At 38.0% G+C, this 15062-nt stretch overlaps 1 protein-coding gene across 2 annotated transcripts in view; it reads left to right on the top strand.

Moving 5' to 3' along the window:
* Positions 1-14247, top strand: part of LOC123563983 (eukaryotic translation initiation factor 3 subunit D-like) — a 224789-nt gene extending 210542 nt beyond the window's left edge. For both annotated transcript variants that reach the window (XM_053536644.1, XM_053536645.1), the window contains 2 exons: positions 6893-6992; positions 14044-14247. In XM_053536644.1, coding sequence (XP_053392619.1) covers positions 6893-6992; positions 14044-14057 — 114 coding nt within the window. In that variant the 3' untranslated portion in view covers positions 14058-14247. The remainder of the gene's footprint in view (positions 1-6892; positions 6993-14043) is intronic.
* Positions 14248-15062: the final 815 nt, after the last annotated feature.

The following is a 15062-nucleotide window of genomic DNA, read 5'->3' as shown; positions in this document are numbered from 1 at the left end:
TTGACCTTGAGCTAGTCAGTAAGTCATGAAATTTGGAACACTCAAAAATGGCACATTGGTGGGCGCCAAGATCACTCTGTGATCTCTTGTTTAGTTTTAGCTTGCCTGAGCATGAAGTGCTTAAAGGTGAGCTTTTGTGATCGCCCTGTGTCCGTTGTCTGTGGTCGTCAACAATTTGACTGTTATCACTCTAGATGTCACAATTTTGGTGCAATCCTAATGAAACTAGGCCACTAGGTCAAATCAAAGGAGAAGCTTGTTAACAGTCTAGAGGTCACAATCATGGCCCAATTTTGATGAAACTTGGTCAGAATGTTACCCTCAATACAATCTTGGACGAGTTTGATATATATTTTGTCATCTGGGATCAAAAACTAGGTCACCAGGTCAGATCAAAGGAAAAGCTTGTTAACACTGCAGAGGCCACATTTATGACTGTATCTTCATGAAACTTAGTCAGAATGTTAATCTTGATGATCTTTAGGTCAAGTTCGTATCTGGGTCATGTGGGGTCAGAAATGAGGTGTCCGGGTCAGATCAAAGGAAAAGCTAGTTAACACTTTAGAGGCCACATTCATGGCCATATCTTAATGAAACTTGGTCACAATGTTAATCTTGATGATCTTTAGGTCAATAGATCAGGTGAGCAATACATGGCCCTCCTGTTATCAGGGTTCCCAAGCTATCCGGGAAAACGGGAAAAGTCCGTGAATTTCAAAAATTGACTCCCGGCCATGAAAATACCGGGAATCTGGCGAGAAAACGGTAAAGGTACAGGAAAATACTGGGAATTATCCAATTTTGCTAAGGGAAGTAATTCATGATTCAAAATGGCGGACATGGATGTCATTTCAATTTCCTTTTTTGAAAATACCGATGCTTTTGTGGTTGATGGGCCTATAAAGGTAGCTATGCTTGAATTTTTAAACAGTAATTTTAGGCTTTCGGTCATTTTTGTGTCGATTTTTAAGAAGCCCTATGAAATTCCCATTATTTTTCGAGAACAATTATTGTGAAAATCGTGATTAGTGACACGCTTGATTTCAGTGATCAAACATCAACTTGACTGAAAATAATTTAATTGCTAGAAGTGTATCAAAGATTATATAAATAATGTAGGTGGCACCAGAGGTGTAGTTATTATGAAGGAGTTGATTATTTTTTCACAACATGCTAGACAAATATACTGGGTATACCAATTACCGGGATATACATATTACCGTGAATGTCCAGTTTTGACACTTAACATGAAAATTGCTTTACAATTTTTCTCTCATTATTCATGCTCAATGTACTTAGAATTTTAGCAAAACTATTTTTGAAAATTGGAGTGTCTTTCCTTTTATTTCATACTGAACCCAGAAATTAAGTAATTTAGCTAAGTGACTGGTCATTATGGTTAATCTTTGCAATTTTTCTCAGCAAAATTTCAATGAAGCTGCTTATTTCTGCCATATCTGTTCCATATTACGTTTGGCCTATTGTAAAATAAAAATGCTTTTTTTGTCTTAGATCAATTTAACAACTTCTTTAGATTGAAAGTTAAAATTCACGGTAATAGGTATATGCCAGAAAATGCTAAAATTCCCCACCTCTGTTCTTTGAATGACAGTAGTGGAACTTTTACCTGGTGTTTTGATGATTTTTTTGCCAAAAGTCTAAAGCTAAAATATAAATTAATTGTACAGAACAAAATTTAACCTTTCATATAATCATTTTGTTATAAATGGAGTCCACTGAATATAAGACTCAAGGTAATTGGTATACCCAGTATAAATGATTCATAGTTTCCTTGAGAAACAAAACTTGAGGACAGTAAGGAAACAAAATGAAAAAAAAAGAGAAAAAAGAAAATTTGCAGAGCCTATGTTTATAGTAGAAATTTTTAAGCAATATCGGGCCATCATGGCCCTCTTGTTCTTATATTTTTACACTGAATCTAGAAAAATTGACGGGAACGTACAACCCGATATGTCGTACAGAGGTCCTTGAAAATCGCAACAAGGTCCTGGAAAAGTCCTTAAATTTCATAGAAGAAAAAGTGTGGGAACCCTGTGTTATAATTATGCCCCCGGCATCTAGTGATTGTCCTGAGGTTAATCAAATGGGACCGTTTCGTCTAGCATCAATACCCCTTACTAGAATGACTTGATACTAATGCAGATGTAACCTGCGACCATTTCTCATCTTCAGACATCACCTGACCTCGGTTTGACCTTGACCTTGACCTCATTTTGGACTTAGGTTGCTTGATATGGGCCATCTCTTGGTTAACCAAATGGGACCGTTACGTCTAGCATCAATATCCCTTACTAGAATGACTTGATACTAATGCAGATGTAACCTGTGACCATTCCTCATTTTCAGACATCACCTTACCTCAGTTTGACCTTGAACTTTACCTCATTTTGGACTTAGGTGCTTTGTATTAACAAGGATGCCACGGGGGGGCATCAAGCATTTATTGAACGCAGCTTCTTGTTTACATAGATTTATACAGGGAAAAACTGAAAATCTTCTTGTCCAAAACCACAGAGCCTAGGGCTTCCATATTTGGTATGTAGCATCATCTAGTGGTCCTCTACCAAGGTTATTCAAATTATTTCCCTGGGGTCAAATATGGCCCTGCCCTGGGAGTCACATGGTTTATAATAGACTTATATAAGGGAAAAATTTGAAAAACCTCTTGTCCAAAACCACAGGGCCTAGGGCTTTGATATTTTGTATGTGACATCATCTAGTGGTCCTCTACTAAGATTGTTCATATTATTCCCCTAAGGTCAATTATGGCCCAGGGGCGGCGAAATCTGATTTTGACTTGCTTGTCTGTTTTTAGCTCACCTGTCACGAAGTGACAAGGTGAGCTATTGTGACCGCTTGATGTCCGTCGTCCGTCGTCGTCGTCCATCAACAATTTCTAAACAAATCTTCTTCTTGAAAACCACTGGGCAGAATTACACCAAACTTCACAGGAATGAAGTTTAAAACTTTAAAAATTTTCTTCTCAAAAACCAGAAACCCTAGAGCTTAGATATTTGGTGTGAAGCATTGCCTAGTGGACCTCTACCAAGTTTGTTCAAATCATGACCCCGGGGTCAAAATTGACCCCACCCCAGGGGTCACTTGATTTTACATAGAAAAATCTTTAAAAATCTTCTTCTCAAAAACCAGAAGGCCTAGAGCTTAGATATTTGACCTGTAGTGTTGCCTAGTGGACCTCTACTAAAGTTGTTCAAATCATGACCCCGGAGTCAAAATTGACCCTGCCCCAGGGGTCACTTGATTTTACATAGGAAAATCTTCAAAAAAATTCTAAAAATAAACCAGAAGGCCTAGATCTTAGATATTTCACATGTAGCATTGCCTAGTGGACCTCTACAAAATTTGTTCAAATCATGATCCCCGGGTCAAAATTGACCTTGCCCCATGGGTCACTTTATTTTACATAGGAAAATCTTCAAAAAATTTCTAAAAATAAACCAGAATGCCTAGAGCTTAGATATTTCACATGTAGCATTGCCTAGTGGACCTCTACAAAATTTGTTCAAATCATGAATCCCAACCCCAGGGGTCACTTGATTTTACATAGGAAAATCTTCAAAAAATTTCTAAAAATAAACCAGAAGGCCTAGATCTTAGATATTTGACATGTAGCATTGCCTAGTAGACTTCTACAAACTGTTCAAATCATGACCTCCGGGGTCAAATTGACCCCGCCCCATGGGGTTACTTGATTGTACATAGAAAATTCTTCAAAATTTTCTAAAAATAAACCAGAAGGCCTAGAGCTTAGATATTTCACATGTAGCATTGCCTAGTTGACCTCTACAAAATTTGTTCAAATCATGACCCCTGGGGTCAAAATTGACCCTGCCCCAGGGGTCACTTGATTTTACATAGGAAAATCTTCAAAAAATTTCTAAAAATAAACCAGAAGACCTAGAGCTTAGATATTTCACATGTAGCATTGCCTAGTGGACCTCTACAAATTTGTTTAAATCATGACACCTGGGGTCAAAATTGACCCCGCCCCAGGGGTCCCTTGATTTTTTTTTCTTTTTGGTTAAATTTCTTCAACTTCTCGTCCTTAAGTGCAATGATAACAGGTGAGCGATATAGGGCCATCATGGCCCTCTTGTTGTCGTTTGCTATTTTTTACTTATCTATATGATAGTTATTTTACTTATCTATATGATAGTTATATAGTAAATTCTGGGCAATACGGACAATTGAATTTGCCACCTCTGTGGCCCCGCCTTGGGGGGTCACATGGTTTTCATAGAATTATATAGGGAAAAACTTTGAAAATCTTCTTGTCCAAACCACAAAGCTTAGGGCTTTGATATTTGTACTGTAGCATCATCTAGTGGGTCTCTACCAAGTTTGTTCAAATTATCTCCCTAGGGTCAAATATGGCCCCTCCCCAGGGTCACATGGTTCATAATCAATATAGACTTATATAGGGAAAAACTTTTAAAATCTTCTTGTCCTAGTGACCTACTTTCACATTTCTGTAGCTACAGATTGACCTAATGTAGGACCTACTTTCACATTTTTGAAGGTACAGGCTTCAGATTTGGACCACATGCATAGTTTTGTGTTCCGAAATGAAATTTGACCATGATTTTGACCTAGTGACCTACTTTGACATTTTTGAAGGTACAGGCTTCAGATTTGGACAACATGCATAGTTTTGTGGATCGAAATGAACTTTGATCTTGAAATTAACCTAGTGACCTACTTTCACATTTCTGAAGCTACAGACATCAAATTTGGTCTACTTGCATATTTTTGTGTTCCGAATTGAAATTTGACATTGATTTTGATCTAGTACCTACTTTCACATTTCTTAAGCAACAGCTGCCAGATTTGAAGCACATGCATAGTTTTTTGTACCGAAATGACTTTGACCTTGAAATTGATCTTGTGACCTACTTTCACATCTCTCAAGCTGCAGCTTTCAAATTTGGACAACATGCATGAACTACATGCGCAGTGTTGTGTACCGAAATGAATTTGACCTTGAGTTAGTCCTGAAATTTGGAACATTCAAAAATGGCTCAGTGGTGGGCGCCAAGATCACTCTGTGATCTCTTGCTCAAATTATGCTCCAGGGATGAAGAGGCCCTGCCCTGGGGTCCAAAGTATAACATAGACTTATATATACATGGGAAAATATTTTAAAAAGTCTACTTGTCTGAAAGTTCAAGGCCTTTGATATTTGGTATGTAGCATTGCCTAGTGGATCTCTAACAAGATTGTTCAGCCCCTGGGATGAAAGGAAGCCCTGCCCCGGGGGTCACTCGTTATTCGAGTTATATAGGAAAAAAATACTTCAGAAATTATCAGATCGTATTTCTTAAACTGTTTAATTGTAATAGGTATTGAGGACCTCAAGTGATTAGGGGGTCACCTGACTGTGGCCTACTTTTCTTGTTTTTAGCTCACCTGTCACAAAGTGACAAGGTGAGCTTTTGTGATCGCACGGTGTCCGTCGTCCGTCGTCCGTCCGTGCGTGCATCCGTCCGTCCGTAAACTTTTGCTTGTGACCACTCTAGAGGTCACATTTTTCATGGGATCTTTATGAAAGTTGGTCAGAATGTTCATCTTGATGATATCTAGGTCAAGTTCGAAACTGGGTCACGTGCCATCAAAAACTAGGTCAGTAGGTCTAAAAATAGAAAAACCTTGTGACCTCTCTAGAGGCCATAATTTTCAATGGATCTTCATGAAAATTGGCCAGAATGTTCATCTTGATGATATCTAGCTCAAGTTCGAAACTGGGTCACGTGCGGTCAAAAACTAGGTCAGTAGGTCTAAAAATAGAAAAACCTTGTGACCTCTCTAGAGGCCATATATTTCACAAGATCTTCATGAAAGTTGGTCAGAACGTTCACCTTGATGATATCTAGGTCAAGTTCGAAACTGGGTCACGTGCTTTCAAAAACTAGGTCAGTAGGTCAAATAATAGAAAAACCTTGTGACCTCTCTCAAGGCCATATTTTTCATGGGATCTGTATGAAAGTTGGTCTGAATGTTCATCTTGATGATTTCTAGGTCAAGTTCGAAACTGGGTCAACTGCGATCAAAAACTAGGTCAGTAGGTCTTGAAATAGAAAAACCTTGTGACCTCTCTAGAGGCCATACCCTTGAATGGATCTTCATGAAAATTGGCCAGAATGTTCACCTTGATGATATCTAGGTCAAGTTTGAAACTGGGTCATGTGCCTTAAAAAACTAGGTCAGTAGGTCAAATAATAGAAAAACCTTGTGACCTCTCTAGAGACCATATTTTTCAATGGATCTTCATGAAAATTGGTCAGAATTTTTATCTTTATAATATCTAGGTCAAGTTCAAAACTGGGTCACATGAGCTCAAAAACTAGGTCACTATGCCAAATAATAGAAAAAAACGACGTCATACTCAAAACTGGATCATGTGGGAAGAGGTGAGCGATTCAGGACCATCATGGTCCTCTTGTTAAAGATACAGCCTTGTAATTTGGATGACATGTAGAGTTTTGCACACCAATCTTAAAACTGACTTTCAGTGACCAAAAGTGTGACATACTGACCTACTTAACATTTTAGCATCAGTTTAACATTTGAAACATGCAGCTTATATCTCAGGTGAGCGATCCAGGGTCATCATGACCCTGTTGTTTTACTTTTCTATTTATTCAGTTGACAAGTAGAGCATTTCTTTCCTCTGACAGCTCTTGTTTTATTATAGTACTAAGTATTAAGATACTGAATTCAGTTGGACTTGTACACATTTGCCTTGTCCAGATATGGGTTATTACTGCTGTGTAACTGTTAAATAACTTCTCAGTATGTCTGTAAAGTTTGATATTGGTAAGGATTACAATGTTTCCTGATACTCAATTTGCAGCCAATGGTACGTATCTACGACATCCCAGATAATACATTTGAGACGGACGAGGATGATGAGTCTAGTGAGGAGGAGAGTACAGAGGAAAGTGATGATGATGGTAAGATAAGACCATTTTAGCTCATCAGGCCCAGTAAGAGTTTACACAAGTTACCCCGTATTTGCAGTCAGTGTTCTTAGCTCACCAAGGTGAGCTGTTGTGATCGCCCTGTGTCTGTTGTCCGTCGTCGTCATCAGTTTGACTGTTAACACTCTAGAGGTCACAATTTTGACCCAATCTTAATGAAACTTGGTCAGACTGTTACCCTCAATAAATCTTGGACGAGTTCGATATTGGGTTGTCTGGGGTCAAAAACTAAGTCACCAAGTCAAATCAAGGGAAAAGCTTGTTAACACTGTACATGCCTCATTCATGACTAATGAAACTTGGTCAGAATGTTAATATTGATGATCATTTGGTCAGGTTCGAATCTGGGTCAAAAGCTAGGTCACCAGGTCAGATCAAAGGAGAAGCTAGTTAACACTCTACAAGCCACATTTATGACAGTATCTTAATGAAACTTGGTCAGAATGTTAATCTTGATGATCTTTAGATCAAGTTTAAATCTGGGGCAGGTGGGGTCAAAAACTAGGTCACTGGGTCAAATCAAAGGAAAAGCTTGTTAATACTCAAGAGGCCACATTTATGACTGTATCTTTATGAAACTTGGTCAGAATTGTTGATCTTGATGATCTTTAGGTCAAGTTTGAATCTGGATCATGTGGTGTCAAAAACTAGGTCACTAGGTCAGATTAAAGGAAAAACTAGTTAACACTCTAGAGGCCACATTTATGGCCATATTTTAATGAAACTTGGTCAATGTTAATCTTGATAATCTTTAGGTCAATAGATCAGGTGAGCAATACAGGGACGTGGTCCTCTTGTTTTTGCCTTTGCCATCTGTCCGCATTAAGCTTGACGGCTGGCTGGATTTCTACGAAACTTCACAGGAGTGATTACACGAAATTTGATCAGAATGTTTGACTGGATGAAATCTAGGTCAATTTCTGATATGGGTCAAAAACTTAAGTCATCTGGTCAAATCAAAGAAAAACCTTGTGTAAGCAATCGGGGCTGCATTTTACACTGGATATTCATAAAATTTAGTCATAATGGTTACCTTGGTTAAATCTAGGTCAAGTCGAATATGGATAATCTAGGCTCAAAAACTAGGTCGCTAGATCAAATAAAAGAAAAACCTTGTGTATGCAATAGGGACTGCAGTTTACATTGGATCTTCATGAAATTTGATCACAATATTGTTCTGGATGAAATCTAGGTCAAGTACAAATATAGGTCATCTGGGGTCAAAAATTAGGTCATCCGCTCAAATCAAAGAAAAACATTGTGTTTGTAATAGTGGCTGCATTTTACACTGGATATTCATTAAATTTGATCAGAATATTTGTCTTGATGAAATCTAGGTAGAGTACAAATAGGGGTCATCTGTGGTCAAAAACTAGGTCACCCAGTATATCAAAGACAGACTTTTTGAATGTAGTAGTGGCTACATTTTAGGCAGGATGTTCATGAAAATTCATCAAATGTTTGCATGGATGAAATCTAGGTCAGATTTAAATATGGGTCGTGTTGGATCAAAAACTAGGTCACCTGGTAAAATCAAAGATTAACCTTGTGTATACAATAGGGGCTGTATTTTTCACTGGATCTTCTTGAAATTTGGTCAGAATGTTTGTTTTGATGAAATCTACATCGAGTTAAAATAGGGGTCATCTTGGATCAAGAACTAGGTCACCCAGATAAGTCAAAGAAAAACTTTGCAAATGCAATTCAGCCGATCTTCATGGAATTTGATCAGATTGTTTGTCTTGATGGAAACAGGTCTAGTTCAAATATGGTTCATGTTGGTCCAAAAACTAGGTCACCTGGTCAAATCAAAGAAATACCTTGCCTAAGCAAAAGGGGTTGCATTTTAAGCTGTTCTCAGGTGAGTGACCTTCGACCATTTCGTCCTCTTGTCTATGTTCTGGTAAAAAAATCTAGGGCCTGTTTGGGTCCACCGACTTCAGATGGTGACTATTGAAACAATGAACTCTCAAAGTCTGTTTGAAGATTAGTAGTTGTGCCCCCCACCCCCACCCCCGCACCACTCATGGTGGGGGGCATATAAATTTGGTCTTGTCCGTTCGAAGTTCGTAACGTGCCTAGCTCAAAAAAGATTTGATATAAATTGATGAAAACTTGCATGAGTCTTTATCATGATATGAACTTGCGCACCTCCTATTTTTCGTCTGGCTTCAGCCACTATTTTTAGAGTTATGGCCCCTGAAATAGTCAAAAATGTACATTTTCACCTTTTGACACACCTAGCTCAAAAAGTATTTAATATAAATGGTTGAAAACTTGCATAAGTCTTTATCATGATATAAACTTGCACACCCCTTATTTTTTGGCCCGCCACGCCCCCTATTTTTATGCCCCCGAAGGGAGGCATATAGTTTTTGAACCGTCTGTCAGTCTTCTGGTCTGTCTGTCCGCAATTTTCGTGTCCGGTCCATATCTTTGTCATCGATGGATGGGTTTTCAAATAACTTGGCATGAATGTGTACCACAGTAAGACGACATGTCGCGCGCAAGACCCAGGTCCGTAGCTCAAAGGTCAAGGTCACACTTGGACTTTAAAGGTCATTTTTCATGATACTGCATTCGTGTCCGGTCCATATCTTTGTCATCGATGGATGGATTTTCAAATAACTTGGCATGAATGTGTACCACAGTAAGACGACGTGTCATACGCAAGACCCAGGTCCGTAGCTCAAAGGTCAAGGTCACACTTAGACGTTAAAGGTCATTTTTCATGATAGTGCATTAGTGTCCGGTCCATATCTTTGTCATCCATGGATGGATTTTCAAATAACTTGGCATGAATGTGTACCACAGTAAGACGATGTGTCACGCGCAAGACCCAGGTCCGTAGGTCAAAGGTCAAGGTCACACTTAGATGTTAAAGGTCATATTTCATGATAGTGCATTGATGGGCGTGTCCGGTCCATATCTTTGTCATTCATGCATGGATTTTAAAATTATTGGGCATGAATGTGTACCACAGTAAGACGACGTGTCGCGCACAAGACCCAGGTCCGTAGGTCAAAGGTCCTAAACTCTAACATTGGCCATAACTATTCATTCAAAGTGCCATCGGGGGCATGTGTCATCCTATGGAGACAGCTCTTGTTAAAGTTGTGGCCCCAGAAATAGTTAAAAATACACATTTTCACCTAATTATGTGCATAGCTCAAAAAGTATTTAATGTAAATTCATGAAACCTTGAAACCTTGCTTGAGTCTTTATCATGACGTGACCTTTCACACTTGGCATTCTTCTTGAGAATCTTTATGCTTATTACAGAGTTATGGCCTTTGAAATAGCCAAAATAGAGGATTTTTGTTTGTGATGCTCATAGCTAAAAAATAAACGGTCTAGAATAATGAATCCTTTTCATAAAATGTTTGTTTAGGCTAAACCCCATTAAGACTGCAAACATTTGAATGATTTCCCCTTATTTGTGACAAATGTACCAGTGGGGGCACACCCTGTCCCCCGCCATGAGTGATGGGGGGTTATAGGAATGGTCTCCGTCTGTCCTTAACATTTTGCATTCGCTCTGTATCTCCTAAACCCCTTGAAGGATTTTCATAAAACTTGAGTGAAATGATCACCTCATCAAGACGATGTGCAGAACTCATGAGTTGGCCATGTCGGCTCAAGGTCAAAGGTTTGAGCCTTCCATTTTGTGTCTTCATGAAACTTTAGTCAAATGATCACCACATCAAGACGATGTGCAGAACTCATGTGTGAGCCATGTCAACTCAAGTTCAAAGGTTTGAGCTCTGTATCTCCTAAACCCCATGAAGGACTTTCCTGAAGCTTAAATCAAATGATCGCCTGAATAATGTGCAGAGCTCATTAGTCAGCCATGTTGGCATTAGGTCAAGGTCATAATTCAAGGTAAAATATACTTAACAATTAGTCAATGCTTCTGCATAATACCATCAACCCTTTCACTATCCATAACAGCAGCAGGGAATAAAGCTGTCTTTCAGACTGTCTTGTTATTTCTGAATTTAATGAGTTAACATAGAATCAGTGTGTACAGCTGCTAAAACGGTTATAGGGTAAGATATTGTATAGCTACTGAAAGGGTTACAGTGTAAATATTGTAGAGCTACTGAAAGGGTTATAGTGTAAATATTGTAGAGCTACTGAAAGGGTTATAGTGTAAATATTGTAGAGCTGCTGAAAGGGTTATAGTGTAAATATTGAAGAGCTACTGAAAGGGTTATAGGGTAAATATTGTAGAGCTGGTGAAAGGGTTATAGTGTAAATATTGTAGAGCTGCTGAAAGGGTTATAGTGTAAATATTGTAGAGCTACTGAAAGGGTTACAGAGTAAATATTGTAGAGCTACTGAAAGGGTTACAGTGTAAATATTGTAGAGCTACTGAAAGGGTTATAGTGTAAATATTGTAGAGCTGCTGAAAGGGTTATAGTGTAAATATTGTAGAGCTACTGAAAGGATTATAGTGTTAATATTGTAGAGCTGCCTTTGACCTTGCCCTACTGACCTACTTTCTTGTTTTTAGCTCACCTGTCACATAGTGACAAGGTGAGCTTTTGTGATCACCCTTCGCCCGTCGTCAGTCCGTCCGTGCGTCAACAATTTCGTGTCTGCATGATAGTGGTTTCATTTATGATTTTATTTTAACCAAACTTGCACACAACTTGTATCACCATAACATCTCGGTTCCTTTCTTGAACTGGCCAGATCCCATCATGGGTTCCAGAGTTACAGCCCCTGAAAGGGCCAAAATTAGCTATTTTGACCTTGTCTGCACAATAGCAGCTTCATTTATGATTTGATTTTTACCAAACTTGCACACAACTTGTATCACCATAAGATCTTGGTTCCTTTCTTGAACTGGCCAGATTCCATTACGGGTTCCAGAGTGATGGCCCCTGAAAGGGCCAGAATTAGCTATTTTGACCTTGTCTGCACAATAGCAGCTTCATTTATGATTTTGTTTTAACCAAACTTGCACACAACTTGTATCACCATAAGATCTTGGTTCCTTTCTTGAACTAGCCAGATTCTAGTATGGGTTCCAGAGTTATGGCCCCTGAAAGAGCCAGAATTAGCTATTTTGACCTTGTCTGCACAATAGCAGCTTCATTTATGATTTGAATTTAATCAAACTTGCACAAAACTTGTGTCACCATAAGATCTCAGCTCCTTTCTTGAACTGGCCAGATCCCATTATGGGTTCTAGAGTTATGGCCCCTGAAAGGGCCAAAATTAACTATTTTGACCTTGTCTGCACAATAGCAGCTTCATTTATGATTTGATTTTAACCAAACTTAGACACAATTTGTATCACCGCAAGATCTTGGTTCCTTTCTTCAGCTGGCCTTATTCCATTATGGGTTCCAGAGTTATGGCCCCTGAAAGATCCAAAATTTGCTATATTTGCTGTATGTCAAAACTTGATCATATCATTTTGAGCAATGGTACTCAGGTGAGCGATACAGGGTCATCATAGCCCTCTTGTTTAAGATACAGCCCTGAAATTTTGATGACATACACAGTTTTGCACACCAATTGTAAAACTGAATTTCATAGACCATGAATATGACCTACTGACTTTCTTAATATTTTATCATCAGTTTGACATTTGAAACATGTAGCTCATATTACTCAGGTGAGCGATCCAGGTAGTGATGGGCTGACAATCGGCGACAATCGAATAATCGTCTGCATTGCATTCATGAGCGCAATCGCCGACTTCACTTTTCCCTGACCGATTAATTACTTGGCACCCTAAACGAATAATTTAGTTGTTTCTGACCTTTTTCTTTCCGGTATTTACGGTTCTTTGGGGCAATTAAGCCAAGGGAAACTACTCTACGTAAAAATGGCTTTCTCCAAAGTCTCGAAAGAATCTATGATCACCAAGACTTTGGAAGATATATAGCTTTTACAACATTAAGCCGGGAAAACCATCAACCTAATCTTTTGACATCAGTATGGCAGTATGCATAGCATGCCGTAAGACATATTAGCAAAGGTATCATAAATTTTTTATTTTGTGGGATTGAAATCATTCCTGACATTAACTAAGAATTAATAAATCGGTAATACATTTTTTGCTCCAAATAATTTTATTTTAATAACACAAAATCACTGGATAAGACCCTGGTGAAATAAAGACAAGTAACTGCTTTGAAGTTCACTATCTTCACAAATATTTTACATTTATGGTGTTAATTTAATCGTGTCTATGAAGGGATACAGTAGAAATAGGATATTGGATGTCTGTGTGGTTCATTTCTTAAGTAATGACATAAAACATACACTATGAGGTATACAACTAGAGTAACCAATTATCCGATTATATCCGATTAATCGAATCGGTTAGCTTGTCCGATTATGCCGATTAATCGATTGGCAAATCTAACCGATTTGCCCATCACTAGATCCAGGGTCATCATGACCCTCTTGTATAAAACATTATGCAGTTGCTGAAAAGGTTTAGTATAAGCTATTGTAGAGCTGCCTATAGTGTAAAGTGTTGTAGAGCTGTTGAAGGGGTTCAGTGTAAAACATTCTAGAGCTGCTGAAAGGGTTTAGTGTAAAACATTCTAAAGCTGCCGAAAGGGTTCATCTAGGGCGGCTGAAAGAGTTCAGTGTAAAACATTCTAGGGCGGCTGAAAGGGTTCAGTGTAAAACATTATAGGGTGGCTGAAAGGGTTCAGTGTAAAACCTTCTAGGGCGGCTGAAAGGGTTCAGTGTAAAACATTCTAGGGCAGCTGAATGGGTTTAGTGTAAAACATTCTAGGGTGGCTGAAAGGGTTCAGTTAAAACATTCTAGAGCTGCTGAAAGGGTTCAGTTAAAACATTCTAGAGCTGCTGAAAGGGTTTAGTGTAAAACATTCTAGGGCGGCTGAAAGGGTTCAGTTAAAACATTCTAGAGCTGCTGAAAGGGTTTTTACATTCTAGAGCTGCTGAATTTGTTTCTTTAAAAACGATATTATTATAAAAGATAATGATATATTTTAATCTGACATTGATTTGTTTTATCTTTCTTTCTTTTCAGAAGCAGAGAAGTGAAAACCAGTCCAGAACTTTCTCACCAGGCTAATTTGAGATTTATTTTATTACAACCAGTAAAAATAGTGACTTGATTTTACTTCAAGTAGTATTGACTTTAATAAAGTGTCTGTGTTTTTAGTTATTAAACTGAGCTATTTGATGTAAGAAAAAATTGTATTTGATAAAAGTAAAGTATTCCAACTGAAAAGTTTTTTATCATTGAATTTGACCATGAAGTAATTATTGTGACCAGAGTTTGTAATCTTTTGACATCTCCACTAAAGCTTTATTTAAATATCATGACATTTGACACAGAAGTTTTCACTTGTACCAGAAATAGCAAATGTGTCTCTCAATCCTTCAGATACTGGGACTATCAGAACACTGGTTAGGTTAACTGCCGGCCGTTACATGACTGAAATACTGTTGAAAAACGACATTAAACCCAAAACAAACAAAAAACTGGGACTACCTGGAACAGTGATCCATGGGCCAAGGCCAAAAAATTTGAAAGTCATAACCCAGAAAAAATTTAGCTATACCATTATATTATACTATCATACTGGAAACTTTAAGGGTGGATGTCGGTCTGAGCATCATGTCAAAATTTAATGATAATAATAATAATGAATACAATTTAGCATGCATAGGGATAAATCTGATTTGGATGGTGAAAAATAAGTTTATGTGACATTTCTTATAATAAATCTTATCTTTTAATGCCTGAAATAATCAATAGACTTCTTTATAAAGGAACAAAACCCTCATGTGTACAATAAAGGCTATATACCAATCAAAGAAATTCTTTGTTTCATATAAAATTTGCTACTTCAGATCAATTTTGATACAGTTTCTAGATTTTCACTCCGTCGTAGACCTATTTTCCACAAGATAACCATGCATTTGCTTCAAGAAAACAAAAAGAAAAAGGGTGTTGAATAGTATGCAGTGAAATGCAAGTCAACTGAAGTTAGGTACCCTTATATATTGCCGCATGTCAGAAAACGGTCCGCAGAATAAACA

This window comes from Mercenaria mercenaria, chromosome 2 (assembly GCF_021730395.1).
Source record: "Mercenaria mercenaria strain notata chromosome 2, MADL_Memer_1, whole genome shotgun sequence".
Classification (NCBI taxonomy): domain Eukaryota; kingdom Metazoa; phylum Mollusca; class Bivalvia; order Venerida; family Veneridae; genus Mercenaria; species Mercenaria mercenaria.
This window is presented reverse-complemented; position numbering and strand designations above follow the sequence as displayed.